At 36.9% G+C, this 16,390-nt stretch overlaps 1 protein-coding gene across 1 annotated transcript in view; it reads right to left on the bottom strand.

The window, feature by feature from the left end:
• Positions 1–16,390, bottom strand: part of LOC104212045 (probable polyribonucleotide nucleotidyltransferase 1, chloroplastic) — a 56,808-nt gene that overhangs the window by 27,630 nt on the left and 12,788 nt on the right. Inside the window, exons 5-11 of the mRNA XM_009761225.2 lie at positions 9,987–10,070; positions 9,801–9,865; positions 9,547–9,703; positions 9,118–9,174; positions 7,288–7,401; positions 5,459–5,719; positions 1,836–1,910 (exon numbers count right to left, since the gene is read on the bottom strand). Of these exons, the coding sequence (XP_009759527.1) occupies positions 1,836–1,910; positions 5,459–5,719; positions 7,288–7,401; positions 9,118–9,174; positions 9,547–9,703; positions 9,801–9,865; positions 9,987–10,070 (813 nt within the window). The remainder of the gene's footprint in view (positions 1–1,835; positions 1,911–5,458; positions 5,720–7,287; positions 7,402–9,117; positions 9,175–9,546; positions 9,704–9,800; positions 9,866–9,986; positions 10,071–16,390) is intronic.

Raw genomic sequence — 16,390 nt, 5'->3', positions numbered from 1 at the left:
ACAGGAGAAGACAAAAAGAAGATGACCCGATTGAAGAAGCTATTGGCACAGGACTTTTAAATTAAAAACCTAGAAAAATTAACACTTCCTGGGAATTGAGGTTGCTAGATCAAAAAGAGGAATTTTTATTTCTCAAAAAAGTATATTCTGAATCTCTTGAAAGAAACCGGTATGATAGGTTGCAAACCAACAAAATCATCCACTGAAAGAGATCACAAGTTACATGCAGAATTGGAAAGCCAGTTGATAAGGAGAGATAATAGAAGTTGGAAGACTCATTTATCTCTCTCATACCAGACCAGACATAGCCTATCCAGTCAGCTTGGTGAGTTAGTTTATGCATGATCCTCGAGATCCTCATATGCAAGTTGACTTTCACATTTTGCGGTATCTGAAATTTGCTGCGGAGAAAGGTCTGCTTTTCTCCAAACATGGTCACCTTCGGGTAGAAGCCTATAGAGATAGGGATTGGGTTGGATCTTTAAATGATAGAAGATCTACATCTGGTTACTGTACACAAGTAGGAGGGAACTTGGTTAATTGCAGAAGCAAGAAGCAAAGAGTAGTTGCTAGATCAAGTATAGAAGCAGAATATAGCGTAGTGGCACCAGGGTATCTATGAACTTCTTTGGTTACTAAAGTTACTAAAGAAATTGAAACTGTCTAAAAAGGGAAAACTTTTCTTATTCTGTGGCGACAAGGCTGTCATTAGCATAGCTCATAATCCAATCCAACATGGCCGAACAAAGCATGTTGAACTTGATCACTTCGTCAAAGAAAAAGTTACGAGTGGTATCTTGAGCTTGTTTCATGTGTCATCAGAAAGCAGCTAGTTGATGTGTTTACCAAAAATCTCAACAAACATTTTTCATACACTGGTTTGCAAGTTGGGCATATGCGATATCTTTGCACCAACTTGAGGGGAAGTATTTATTGCTTGATTATTATGAAAGATTTGATTTTATTCTGATTGAGTGTAATTGACTGTAAATTGATTGTTATTTATTTCCTTCCAAAAATAGTTATAGGACCTTGTGTATAAGTACCTTTGCTTAGGGATGTAGAAACATACTAATATATGAAAAAAGCATTTCTTCTTCGCAAATCTACAATACTACAAGTTACAAATATTGCATTGAATGATATAAAGGATAATATTTCAAAATTCCTCAACTATGATGTTGTTCGACTCAAAAGGCAAAAATACAACTACCATTTTGTAAGGAGCACAAGTGTATTCTTAGTCCTCATCATAATGTATCTTACAGCTTATATCACCTGTCGAGATCCAGGTCCATTTCAGAGTTATCAAAGGCGAAAAGCGCCAAAAAGCTCTAAGGTCCATTGGGGCTTTAAGCGCAAAGCACAAATAAAGCGTGGGCTTTAATGAAAAAAAGCGCAACGGGAGAAAAAGTAAAAATATGCATGAAGTCTCCAAGACTAATCATTATAAGCATGAATAACAAATATATGGACAAAGAAATTGAAAAAAAAAGTTCACGATAAAGTGAAATATCAATTGTTTAAGGTCGCCTTTTCAAGATTACACTCATTGGCAAGGAAAAATATGCCTTAGAGCTTTGATGCGACACTAAAGCGCCCACAAAGCGAGGCGAAGCGCTCAACGTGTTTTGAGCCTCGCTTCAGGGCTTAAGCACGCTTTAAGCGTGCCTTTGACATCCATTCTAGATAGAAAATAGAGCAAGAAAGAAATTATTCCCCCCCACCCCCCAAAAGATTAGTAACATGAAAATTGAATCAAATAATGCCATACAGTGCAGTATAAAGTCTATCTGTAGAAGATCTTGTATAACATTGTCTCAAAGAATTCTTACCTCCACAATTCGTTTCCGCAAAAGTTTGGAAGTAACTTCCTTGAATACCAGCTTCACATCTACCTCAGAGAACAGCTGAAACAGAAGCAGAAAGCATGATCTTAAGACTATCAGCACAAGTTAATAACAAATTACACTGTCCCACATTAACGAAGAAAGTATGCAGTTCCACTACCCCTCAGGTCTCAGTGCCAATGGAGACACATCCAAAATTTATAACTTTCTAGGATTAGGCCATCAACTGAGGAGTAATGATCAGAATGTGACTCTGAAAAGACTTGTATTCATCAAAAGGAGGAAAGTTTGTGCCAGCTAAATACATATCATCTAAACTCCTTACTTTTTGTTCTTATTTATCACCACAGTATCCATTGCAACAAAAACCAATCCATCAAAACAAAAAAATCATTTGGAAAAGTAGGAAGAGGAGAGAAAATCACTAGCAGATTGGAAAGTTGTAGCTTCACCTATCAAGGATGAACATTGGGATGAATTTCTGGGATAGGAACATTTTGGACACTGTTACTCATCATGATATATCTTGTATAAAATGCAAGACCTAAACCTGCGTGATGTGTGGGGCTCTTATTACTGATACTTACAAACAAAATTACTTTTAGAATTTTTCTCTTTTTTTCCCCCTTTTTTGGGAAAATTTGCGGAGTGATATTAGTTGAGATCTTAATAATAAAAACTGAACATCCCAATAGAATTGAAATTAGAAATGGGCTTTTACTGTAGTGATTCTATTTCTTACTATATGCATATGATTGCTATTAAAGTCTGGAATTCCCAAATTTCTTAGAATTAACTTGGCACAAGTAAAAGCTGAAACGAAGAGGACTTTTTAGCTTGCTTAAAAAGAAAAGAAAATAAAAAGAAAAAAATACAATGAACCCGAAAACATATAAGAAGCTTAACCATATAAATAATGTTATTAACTACTTTTTCTTTTCTTTGGTTGTCTCTTTACTGTGCCTCCGTGAATTAATATTACTATCTTCACTTTAAATAGTACATAGACTGATTAGTACATCCTCTATCTCATTTTATGTGATAGTGTTTGACTTGGCATGAAGTTTAAGAAAGAAAAAAAGTGCAGTCCAAAACAACCCGTAAACATTTTTGTGGCTATAAATCATCTCATCGGTAAAATGGGAAGTTTAAAGTTAAATTATTTCTAAATATAGATAGATGTCATCCTTTTTGAGATAGACTAAAAAAGAAAGAGGAGTCACATCAAATGGGAGAGAGGGAGTAATATTTATCCAGTACCAAGATCCTTGGTCAAGAACTTCATTTTTCAGCACCAAGTCGTGTTATATTTTGTCTAAGATTTAGAAAAACAAATCCCCATTATATGAAATTATGAATCATAACAAAGGTAATTTTTATATACTTTTCTGGGTGGGGATAACGAAGGTATAATATTCCACAATAAGACAATAACACCAATATAAAGAGAACAATATAATTATATTTTTTAAGAAAAAGCATGATGCTAAATTTTAAAATATGATTAATACCCCAAACTCATTAGGCTTCCACGAAATCTTTTTTCATGGATGCTTTTAACTCCTAGCCTTCCTCTTTAAAGTGATATAGAATGAGCTACTGAGGAAACACGGAGGCCTTCATACAATGATAAATTTGTCTCGTACCAATTATTATGCAAATACATTCACAATAATCGTTAAGAGATCTCTCATGCACCCATGCATTCCCTTTTTTTTTGGGATTTCCAAAACCTCGCTGTAAAATTAGGGGGGCCCAAAGGGAACAAAATATTCATGACACCTTTTTGTGTGCCAGACATTTAAGAGAGTAACAGATAGCAATTAAAGAGATAGCTAAACTAAGAGTATCTTATCAAAAGAGTGAATCTGTAAGAGTTTGTCACTTCTCAACATTTTAACTTATATGATATCTTATATACTGTTAAAATGGTCTGTCCCAATATTTATTACTAACTTACTAAAAAGAGGGTCGAAAGAAATAGATTCCACCATCTAACTGACAGTTGAGCAGAATTACCAAAGTTCATTAATAGGGCAAACATCCTATAAGGATTTTTTGTTTGATGAAGTAAGGGAATTTCATTAAATGGCATCAAGAAGATGCATAGCAAAAATTACAACATAAAGGTATTGTCTGCTCATATACCAGACAACTAAGGAGGAGACAAAATCCAGAAATAGTTCAACACTAGTTACAGGGGCCTGATTGAACCAACTAAATAAGTTAATTAAACAAGTGGCTTTAAGAGTGTGGTTGGGAGTTGAAATCCCATCAAAACATCTATGGTTCCTTTCATTCCAAAGACACTTGTACATCTTGTGTGTTGAACGAAGTCATGGATCTAGTAGACCTGATACTGGAAGGGTGACTAGACCTGATCTACTGGCAGAATGAGACCAATTGCTAGTTATTTTCTACCTCAAACAGATCTTTTGTTTAATTTATGGTGGTAGTTTGGGGCAGTTGCACGCACCTCGATTATTCTATTACGTAGTACGTACCTGCTACCTTCCACCTGCATAGGGTAGCCAGTAATTATGCCCACCAAAATTTAGCCAGATGGAAAAACTCAGATTATTTTTCCTCTGCTGCAACTTGAACCCCAGTTACATCCCATTTCATAAACCATCAATCCACCCTTGGGTTCAGCTCAAACAGTTCTTTTTATCTTGGATAGCAGTTTTATCCAAATGCATGATCGTGTTTTACCACAATTCCATGGAACTATTTCATTACACGGAAGATATATTGTCCTTTTTGTCATAAAAGATGGGTTGAGAAATTGGGTTTAAGTCCATCAAAGATCAAAGGCGGAGGGACTGTTGTTCACAGAAGCCCTAAGCAGAGACTTCTTTCCAGACTGAAGACACTCAAAATTTTCAGCAATACTAGTTTAGGCAAGAGAGATTTTTCCTAGTAGGTTTTAGATAAATACTTTCAGGAGTAGGAATTGATTTCGGGGGTCTATTAACCACTTAATAGATATTCCTTATAATCAGTAGAGCTGAATGCACACAAAAAAAATCAGAGCTTTCCCGAACTGTTAGATGTAATTCAAACTCTAGGTGATATGCTCAAGGCATAAAGAAGTAAAACAGTATTTCCGTTTTTGTTTCTTCCTTCCCAAAAGCCAAAATAATATTTTTCACACAACCACAAAATTCCATCTAGGCTGCAGCTCCTTTCCGCCTCTTCTTTTTTGTCCTACAAGCCACTATTAAACCTTTGCCTACATTGATACATTGTTGTTGTCCTCCTTACCCTGAAAACCATGTAGCATCAAAACCTAAAGAGCAGCTCCAAACCTCCAACTCAGTCATGTGTGATTATGTTACTTTATTGAAAGAAACATAGAGCGCTTCAATTTAAACTTCAGTATCAGTGTTAAAACTGTTATGGAGGTCTATGAGCTATCAAGTCACCCAATGTATATGTGACAGTACATCTTTGCATATGCATAAAACTACTTTACAGCAGTGATACACATCCATCTAATCATAAGTTGTGGTAGCTGATATGACTGGATGGAATGACTCATCAACAAAAAAAGTGTTTTTGAAAAGGATGAAGGTCAGAAATTAATAAAGATTAAGTCGAGACAATACCAATGGGACAGTCTTCCTTGCAACTGGCTTTATGTGAACATCACCCTCATCAACTTCACCATCAACAACCACTTCTTCATCCTCGTCCTCCTCTAGCAAATCTGGTAATGTTTCAGTAGACCCAAAAGCTTCCATTGTACTGATATAACCCTTCTCAGACAATATGCTTATAACATTTTCTTCCAATGATGATAATGCCTTTCTTCTTGGAATCTTGTTTTTAATTTGTAGCACTTCCACCAACTCATTGCCAGCAATTTCCTGGAAATGAATTTAGCACACATATATAACTGTAATCACAATGACTTGAGTGTTCAAATAACCGAAAAACAAATCGTTTATAAATAAATAAACGAGTGGAAATATAATAGCAAGTGTAGCTAATCTGAAGAATGGAAAGAGCAAGTCAGACATACTGCGAGAACTACATCCAAATAGATTAGTGAACAAATATTTTGCCAATGCAGATATTCACGGTTGTCAAAACTAAGACATGACATTAGATGAAATGGAATTGTGAGCGTAATGGATAAAATCTCCTATGCAAAAAATGCATAAAGTGACTCACTTTTTACAAATTAAATTAGGAGAACAAAAAAGATGAACTTAAAAAAAGCTCACAACCGGGCATTTGTCAAGCTTAAGGTTGACTAGTTTATTAAAAGAATCGAGTCGAGCTTTAGAAAAATTAATGTGAAGGCGAACTAGAGCTTCCAGTATGGCTCCAATAATATTCAATCTTAAAGTACAATAACCAAGCCGAGTGCGAACACTGGGAACTTGGCCCGGCTCTGCAATATGCCCGTACATCATCTCCACTATCACCGGAGGCACTTCTCTTGAAATAAGGAACGTCCTTAGGAAAGCTCACAGTAAGCCCCTTTCTCTAACAGTTGTGTGGATAATTTCCTTTTCTTTGGAGACCTTTCAAAAAGCAAATGATCCGTCCATGGAGAGTGGAACCTGGATTTTCACGTCAAGGCGGAGAGAGCATTCGGACAAGAGTTTACTTGGTGTGTGTTTTCAAATTTTCTGTGTGAATAATTATGGTACTTTTATAAACAAGAGACATCAAGGTTATAGACCTCCGACCACCGCTTTTTTATCGAGGCATCACATTGATGTTTGTAGGATAACCAGAGTTTATTCAGCCAAATTTTCAACCTTAAGCAGGTTTCCTCACTTTGGGTTTGAGAGGGCACGTTAGAATGTAAAGAATTAATGTTAGAATAGTGGTAAGTTTTGGTTTGAAATAAGTCCTCATCGGTTTTTTTTTTTTTTGATAAGGTAAATTGTATTAATCAAAAGGGAGAGAACTTCCGTATACAAGAAGTATACCAAAAAGTAGAGAATTTACATCAGAACGTGATTCTCTACAAAAGACGCCCAATCTTCTATACAAATAGGGGCTATATGAGTGCACCAAAAAGCGATCAAAGATAAAAGATTATTCTTAAGATGTGAAAATAAGTCCTCATCGGTTAGAATAGTGTTTAGTGTTAGTATGAAGTAAGTCCTCATGCCAGTATGAAGTAAGTCCCTGTATCTCATGCCTTCAAATAGGAGTGCCTTGTATTCATTATCATCATATGACTAATATATTTATTCCTTCTCCTATTTTCTGACAGAAGAATTAACAAAGATAATGGAGAAGACACGTTAGGCACTCTCTCGAGTGTGCTTAATGCAGAGGACCCCAACCCATCAGTTTGGACAAGAATGTTGATGAGATGCATAACTGTCGTATTTATATACTTTAGATGTTGTAGGGTAGAAATAAACAACACTTAGTAGGTGGTATGTTTCACTATTAAAGAGATCATACATACTTCGACTAGCTTATACAGCTCTTTAGGAGGTAATTTGATTGCATCAAGCATTTTTGGCTTTCCACATTTTTGCACTAAAGCTTCCACCTCCTTGCAGATACCCCGCACAGCATCCTGATAAGACAAAGTTGAAAAGAAAATGGCTTACTTGCTGCAACTTCTTCAGTTACATTTTGTTAACTGGTATTTATCATATAAATGTAAAAAATCACTGTTCACTGCTAAATCATCTATACTAGAAGCAAAGCAAAATCTCAACTGTAAGAGAGAGAAGTAAAAGGATAATTAAGAGTACAAATGAACGGATGAATAGGGGTCCATGGCCTGATTTTCAGAACATCACTTGAAAAACAGATTAGCCTTCCTCTCTCGTAGTAGACCAGTGATATTACTGCACAGCATCTTAAAGGGCTGATAACAGGCAATTCGGAGACTAAAAGCAAAAGATGTTACTGAAAGATTTAGTGTGGGCTAGGCAATGAGTAGTCACCATAGGCATAAAAAGGCTTGGGATGATTGAGTTTCAGAAAGCTGTTTCCAAGTGAATATTTCAGCCAAGGTTTAGTCTCACCCGCTACACCTCCTGAATTACAAAAGTTTGGCAATGATAACATATCTGTATCACTAGGAATATGCTGGCCAGAAAAGAAATGTGGCCTTGGAAAGCCTAAAATGGAGTTAAAAACCATGTTGCTCAAGTAATATGGGTAGTTTGTGAGTTTTTAGAGTTGTCCTAACAGTTGTCCATTATTTGGATTGTTTCTTTATTTCAAGCAGCAGGGATGGTCACCTGAAAATCTTGCGTTCAAGTTTGTTCACTACTGCATCAAGATAATGTCAAAATAAATGCAATCTTGAAATTATTCACAAATCGACAAAGAGCTCCTAAGATTACCAATTTAGATCTGGTTTTGTTTCAACTTTTCCTTATATAGGCCTAATCTTTATAATTGGGACTAAGTTGAATTTATAAAATGTATGTTCAAGTGATCCCTCGGCCCCCTTATTTCCTCTCCTCCCATTCTTGTTCCCTAGTTAGTTCTATTAATCTCTGATCGTTCTCGCGGTTTCTACATTTTCCCACATTCTGTCAAGCCAGTGAACAGCCATAAAACACCCATCATTTCAGTAAATGAGTAAAAATAGATATATAAGTCTATTTTATTCTCTGTTCAAACTGTTTAATTTTCACCCATACAAGCAAGAACAACCACAATTTATTCTCTGTTTACTTAGTAGTTGCACTGAGTGTTAAAACATCCTGAATCAATAGATCTTGTACATATGGCATCAGAAACAATGGGTCTTGTAACATGTAGAACCGGCAGGATGACTAATACTTCTCAAACACTGCCAAAATAATAAGTGTTTTCAAGCAGATTTAGCAGCAGCAGTTCTGGAATCTGAGGAGAATAGTGTGTACGCAGACCTTACCCCCATCCTGGGAGGGCAAAGAGGTTATTTCCGATTGACCATCGCTAAAGATTTTTCAGATTACAAGGATGAATATAACTACAATAACATACTAAAAGATCATACGCCCGAATCATAGCCATGCTTCCATTAGTCCAAACAGGGATGATTGAAAATGATTTCAGGAGCAAAAAAGGAAAAGAGGTCCCTCACAGTAATGTGAAATTACAGCATGCTGTAAGGCGTGACAAATAATTAAGAGCATAGACACGAATAAACATTTTATTCCAAGCAACTACTACTTGAGCGCCTCTTACTAGAAACTGAGTAGATTAAAAATAACTTTGATTGGACCAAACTAGGATAACAATTTGATAAACTGGACTTAGAACAGTAACATAAATTTAAGATAAAAACCTGCCCAACTTCTACAGCTTCAAGCAACTTGTCCTCCGGAAGAAAATCACAATACCCCTGTAACAACAAGATTAATTAGTACTGAATCTGATGACACTAACTACTATAGGCAAGTGGCATCTATATCGTAGGAAGAAAAACAACTGAACATAGTGTTAGTAGAATATTCATGCACACAGCAACTGCCTGACAATTTCATTATATGCTATTTGTTAACCATTCAAATTTTTTGGATTTTATGCAAAGTGCATTTATGACCTACAGAAAGCAGGTGCTCATCTCCTGTACCACTGTCTAGGCTCGCATCATACTGAACACTTAGATAGAACGGATCGTAACAGGTACCACTCTACGCTCCTTGGGTAGAAGAATATTCAATTTTTATGCTCTCTCATTTATCATGAAGCTTTTACTAGATAGAAAATCTACCTCAATCATCAATATTGCATTGTTTGTGCCTGCTAGTAACAAATCCAACTTCGAGTTTTCCATTTCCTGAATGGTTGGATTCACGATGAACTTATCACCAATAAGACCAATTCGAACTCCTGCTATAACTTCTGAACTTGGTACTTCTGACAAAGCCCTGTTGCACAACTTGAAAGAAATTGCCTCAAATTACCATCAGTAAACCGGCCTTTACTAGCGTAGGAATGGAAGAGCATCAAGGCGAATTTGCTTACATAGCAATTCCAGCAGCCGTAACTGCCAAGGCATCTGGTGGATGCAAACCGTCATAACTTAATACCTTCAAAGTTACAATGATAGTGCAACTTAAAAGGCCACATCAAGACATTCGAGCAGATACACTATCAAAGGAACATCAACAAATATTAAGAGGATGGTTGCAAGAAAGCATATGAGCTTACCCAAGAAAGTACTTGAGTTTCATGGTAGAATCCCTTAAGCATGGTTGGACGTAAAGGCCTATCAATCAATCTACAAATGAGAACCTGCAAGAAGCAAGACATTTCAATACAGACAACAGTATTGAGACCTTGTATAACATAAAATATTAGCTGTGTTTTAGCAATGGCATCCAAGAAAAAAGCATTCAGTTCCTATGGAGAGAAATGTCGTCTTTCAGGTTATCACAATCTTAGAAAGATTGACAGGATTACCAACTCCAAAGGCTCTTACACCCACAATAATATTCTCTTCAGCGAGGATATAGTACATACCCTCCACCATCTCTCCTCCTTTTTCACAAAATGACAAAGTTTTCTCAAAATCCATCCTATAGCAGTCAGCATTGCAACTGAAATCAGATGTGTTGTAAATCATGGTCTAGTTTGTAAGATATGATATATGATTTTGTCACGGACCTTTCAGATACTCTGACCTTCTCAGTAAGATCCAATACTTTATAGGTATAAGGGTATCTTTTACTAATAAATTGGAAGAGGCCAGAGGAGAAACCAGTCAAAAGACATCTAAAAAAAATTTTTGAGAAGGTAACATATTTGTATATTAATATAAAGACTTCACTAAAATTGTGAAGTCACCCATAATTACAAAAAAGTGTTCAAACAAAAGTACAAACAACTTGTAATCCTTGGTCTTCTCACAAGGATTCTAAAACATCTAAAATGGATTCATGATCCTCCAAAAACTTTCCTTTACACCAAAAATAGAAAAGAGCTAAACATTTCATCTTTATCTTCTGGATGTTACTGGACTTGTCTTCAAAACATCTTTGATTCCTTTCTTCCCAAATTGTCCACCATATGCATGCTGGGACAATTCTCCATCTCTTTTTATCTCTAGAAAGTGTGCCCTCTTTACTCCAGCATGCTAGAATATCAAGGATTCTTCCCGGCATTGCCCATGAAATTCCCCTTAAGCTGATGAAAATTCTCCATATCTGTATAGTGAATTTGCAATGCAAAAGAAGATGGTTAATTGTCTCTGCCTTCTCTCCACATAAATAACATTTAGAACACAATTGGAATCCTCTTTTGGATAGGTTGTCTTGTGTTAACACTGCTTCTTTTGCCAATAGCCATGTAAAGCAAGCAACCTTGTATGGCCAGCATCCTACCTGATTGTTGGACAAGTTGAATTCCCTGTAAGCTTCCCTAACTGAAAACTTCCCTGCCTGTTCCATTGCCATATAATAAGATCTTGATTAGAGTTGCTACCACTGAACTGCTCCAAAGTATTATGAAACTGGATAATTTTGTCAATTTCCCAGTCATTTAGCATTCTTCTGAAAGTGAGATTCCAGCCCTGACCTGTCCATACCTCTTTTATTGTTGCTTGTTGTTGCTGATTCAAGGTATGTATGTTAGGAAAGAGTCCCTTCAAGGTTCCTTGTCCTAGCCAGTTGTCTTCCCACAGTGAGATCTTCCTACCATTTCCTATTTTGAACTTTGCTTTGTTGATCACTTTTGGCCATAGATTCCTGATTGCTCTCCACAAACTGACTCCATATGGACTTATCACTGACTTGGTTGTCCAATTTCCTTCCTTTTCATATCTCCCTAATAACCCCTGTCCACAATGTTTGTTTATCTGCCGCAAATTTCCACAGTCACTTCATCATCAGGCTCTGGTTCTGTACTCTCAAATTTTTGATTCCCAGTCCCCCTGCCTTCTTGCTTGTAGTCATGCCTCCCCATTTAACCAAGTAGATTTTCTTTTTCTCACTGTTACCTTCCCATAGAAAATTCCTTCTTAGAGCATCAATTTTTTTCACTACATTGACTGGAATTGAAAATAAAGACATCATATATGTAGGTATGGCATCAAGCACAGAATTAATCAGAATCAATCTACCCCCCATAGATAGATATTGATTCTTCCAATTTGCTAGCTTCTTTTCACATTTCTCCAGCACACTGTTCCAAATATCTTTTGATTTGCTCTTAGCTCCCAATGGCATCCCCAGATATACAGTAGGCAATTCCCCCACCTTCCCACCAAGGATAATAACCAGACTTTGTAGGTGCATAACCTCATTGACTAGGTAAATGAAACATTTATGCCAGTTGATGTGCAGCCCAGAAACAGCTTCAAAAAGAATCAGAATCACCCTTAGCACTTTCACTTGTTCTCTTTCAGCTTCACAAAAAACCAAGGTGTCATCAGCATACTGCAAATGTGAAATCCTCATGTTGCTATCAGCCCTATTACTCACTTTAAAGCCCCTTATCCAGTTATTTGTCTGAGCTACTTTCACCATGTCATTTAACCCTTCCATAGCAATTATGAATAAAAAGGGGGAGAGGGGATCACCTTGTCTCAACCCCCTCTGTGAAGGGAAGAATCCAACTGGTTCTCCATTGATAAGTACTGAGAAACTTACAATGGAAATGCAATATCTAATCCAGCTGATCCGTCTTCCCCCAAAGTCCATCCTCCTCAGAGTATCCAAAAGGTATTTCCAATTCAGATGGTCATATGTTTTCTCAATATCCAGCTTACATAGAATCCCAGGCTCTTTGCTTATCTTCCTTGTGTCTATACATTCATTGGCTATTAGCACAGCATCCATGATATGTCTGCCTCTTATGAAGGCCATTTGTTGAGGATCCACCAATTTGTTGACCACCTTTTTTAGTCTCTCAGTCAATAGCTTGGAGATAATCTTGTATATGTTGCCTATCAGACTGATAGGCCTGAAATCTCTTAGTTTGTTGGCCCCTACCTTCTTAGGAATCAAAGCCACAAATGTAGCATTCATGTTTTTTTCAAAGATTCCTTGATCATAAAAGTTCTGGACTGCTGCTACCACATCAGTTTTTACCACATCCCAGCATTTATTGAAGAATGCCATTGAAAATCCATCAGGTCCTGGTGCTTTGTCACCTGCATATGCCTTAACACTATCCCATATTTCCTGTTCTCCAAATGGACTCTACAGCATTAAGTTTTCTTCTATAGTGATCATTTGGTTGTTTCTGATGGAACCTGTTGGCCTCCAGTCTTCTTCTCCTGTGTACCCCTTCTTGTAGAATCTGATTATCTCCCTCTTGATGTCTTCAGGACTTTGTAAGGTTTCCCCTTCCACTATCAATTGATCTATGTTATTATATCTCTTGTGTGCATTGGCTGTTCTATGGAAATACTTGGTGTTCCTATCTCCCTCTTTCAACCAAAGAGCCCTGGATCTCTGTCTCCATGCTATTTCTTCTTGATTTGCAATCTCCTCAAACTCCATGGACAATGATGTTTTTGTGTAGATTTCCTCATCTGTCAAGCTCCTTTGTTCATGTACTTCTTCCAGTTCTGCAAGTTGATTGAGAACACTTGCTTTCCTTAGTGCTAAATTGCCTTGCATAGTTTTGCTCCATTCCTTGAGCTTTGTCTTTAAAGCTTTGAGTTTAAAGGCTAGTATATAGTCTGGCCTTCCTTCACAGGTGAAAGATTTCCACCAATCTTCAACTCTGTCTTTGAAGCCTTCAATCTGCAACCACCAATTCTCAAACTTGAAATATGACTTTACTGGTTCCCAGCTACCACATTGGAGCATTAATGGTGAGTGATCTTATGTAACTCTCTACATCAATTATTGTTTTATGTTCCTAAAGTTTTCATTCCATTCAACTGAGATCAGAAATCTATCCAATCTAGCTGCTATTACATGTTTGTCCCCTTTCCTCCATGTGTAATCACCTCCTGCTAATTGTAAGTCTACCAATTCCATATCTTCAATAAAGCTTGAGAATTCCATCATTGCTCTTGTGACTCTGGAACAGTTCTTCTTCTCTGATGGGTACCTCACAGTATTGAAGTCCCCACATACCACCCATGGTCCATAGAATAGCCCTCTTGCCCCTGCCAACTCCCACCAAACTTCCTCCCTCTTTCTCCTGTCATTAGGAGCATACACAGCTGAACGATGCCATGTATATTCCTGAATCTTACTTGAAAATTTACAAGTAATTGTGTGAACTCCGGTACAACAAACTTCCCCCTTCCATATTCTTCCATCCCACATTACTATAATACCCCATGTTCCCACTAGCCTCCAGTTGTGCAAAATTCACTCATCTACTGTCCCATATCTCTTTGACTAGTTCCCTATTATCCCCTTCTATTTTGGATTCTTGTAAACAAACAATCCCTGCCTTCCAACTTATCAACTGACTTTTAATTGCCCTTCTTTTCCTAACTCTATTCAGTCCCCTCACATTCCATGATAATATGTTCACTATCATTGATTATGTGTAATAATACTACCCCCCCCCCCGCTTCTAGTTCCATTACTCTTGAAATTACTTCCAATATCCAATCCCTTCAGCTCTTTGAATCCTTTTTTCTTAGGTGTTTGGCATACCATAGACACTTCTCCCCCTTTGTTTGCTTTTCTTCTACTATCAATTTTCATAAACAATTCTAAGGCTTCTCTCTCACACCCACAAAATTCCACCCCAAATTCTTTGTTCAACTTGATGATGTTCTGATGCACCCAAATTGATGCTTCAAATTCCATGTCTTCTTTTGTCTCTAAGTTGTGATGGTTTAAAGGCTCGACTTCTTCAATTGCCCAATCCACATACCCCTCTGTTTCTGCTGTCTGTATGAGCATGTTATTGAATTCCTATTGATCATCTTCTTTCCTTTCATTCTCAGCAATAATTATTATGGCATTTTCCTCGATCAAATCTTCTTGTTGTTTTCCTTCTTCTTCGTGTTCTTCCTTCTTTTCTTTTTCTTCCTCTTCTGAACTGACATTGTATATGTTTTCCTTGAGTTCCTCCGTCACAGTTGTTATTTGTTTTCCCACTAAATAGTCGAACTGCAGGGCCTTTATCTCCTCATTAAAAGGGTATGTTCTGTGATTTGACATGGGATTTTTAAAGACCCTTTCTTCAGAAATTATTTGGACCAAAGAATCTGGGCCCAATTTCTTTGTGTTATAAAACTGGTTGGTCTTATTAGTAAAGACTGAGATGCCATGTGCCTGGTCACATGCCTTTATAGGGTTAGACTGATTTGAACTTCCCACGTGTCCTATCGCTACTTTATAGTACCGAGCCCCTCCCCCTGCAATTTGAGTGTCCTCTTTTACCCGCTGGATCGAAGCATTGTCTTCCTCATTCACACCGACAATGAATTTCCCCGGCGATTTGCACCAGATCTGCATCTCAAGCCTATTCCTTCAAATTCTAGTTTCATTGTTTTAGGAAATGAAGACCCATCTCCTCTCACCTTTATTCTTGCCCATTTTACTTTTAAATATTATATTGTTATTGTTAAGAATATTGTGATATTATTAAAAATATGTTATATATCAAGGAATCAGTAGGAATTAATACTTAATATAAAAAATAAAAATAAAAAGCATCAGTAGAAATTAATTTGGGAGATTATTGTTTGTATAATTATGTGACCTTAATATTCTTTCCTACTTAAGAATAGGTTACATAACTGATATTGGGCATATTTATATATGGTTGGGTAGTAATTTACTTGCAAGTTTACAGCTCTTTGGTTATATTTCCTGTCGAATATGCCAAACTAAGCTTAATTATTGGTTCCACATTGATTTTGGGTGTTAATGAGTTGCATAGGTACAATGGAGATGAATTTGGAGAAAACCCCATTGTTGTCGGGAAGCACCTGAAGCTAGACTAGTAGCTCACATCACCAACATATAGCCGAGCTGGCAAGCGAGAGAAGCACCCGAATCCTGAAGCACAGATGAGCAGGCACTTACGGCTCGTGAGGAGCCTAGCGAGAAAACGTGGATGGGGAATAGTTTTCAGCTTGCATAGCAAGCATTGTGGTGCACAAGAACTTTAGCCCAACGAGGTTAGGACAAGGCAATTTTTGTCCCACAACTTCTACAACACATATATAAAACTTAAATATGCATATCTTATAGGTTATCTTACACACTTGGAACGCAGAGGAACCCATTGAAAGTTCGGAAAGCTTAGAATTCGTCTTGAGTTCTTGTTCTTCCCTTCTGTTATTGATTTTTATGTATTCTTGGGATTTAATTGGGTTTTCTATCATGATGATGTGTATCTAAATTCTTAGTTCTAGGGTTATGGGCTTTACATGAATGTTGATGTTTGAAGCTAGAATTGATGATTGTTGGTTTTATCATATTGATTTATTTATTCAATCCCATTCTTAAGTATTTCATTGTTTGTCCAACGATTCAATACTATCTACCAATCTTGAATTGAACTCGAAAGAGGAAATTCTTGATCGCAATAGGATTGAATATGACTAGTTCTTGAACCTAGACATTAGAGAATGGACTCGTAATAGAATAAAAATATATCTAATTGTCTTGCTTAATTATTTCATAGGAATT

Source organism: Nicotiana sylvestris, chromosome 9 (genome assembly GCF_000393655.2).
Source record: "Nicotiana sylvestris chromosome 9, ASM39365v2, whole genome shotgun sequence".
NCBI classification, from domain to species: Eukaryota; Viridiplantae; Streptophyta; class Magnoliopsida; order Solanales; family Solanaceae; genus Nicotiana; species Nicotiana sylvestris.
Note: the sequence above shows the minus strand (reverse complement) of the source record. Positions and strands in the feature narration are given on the sequence as shown.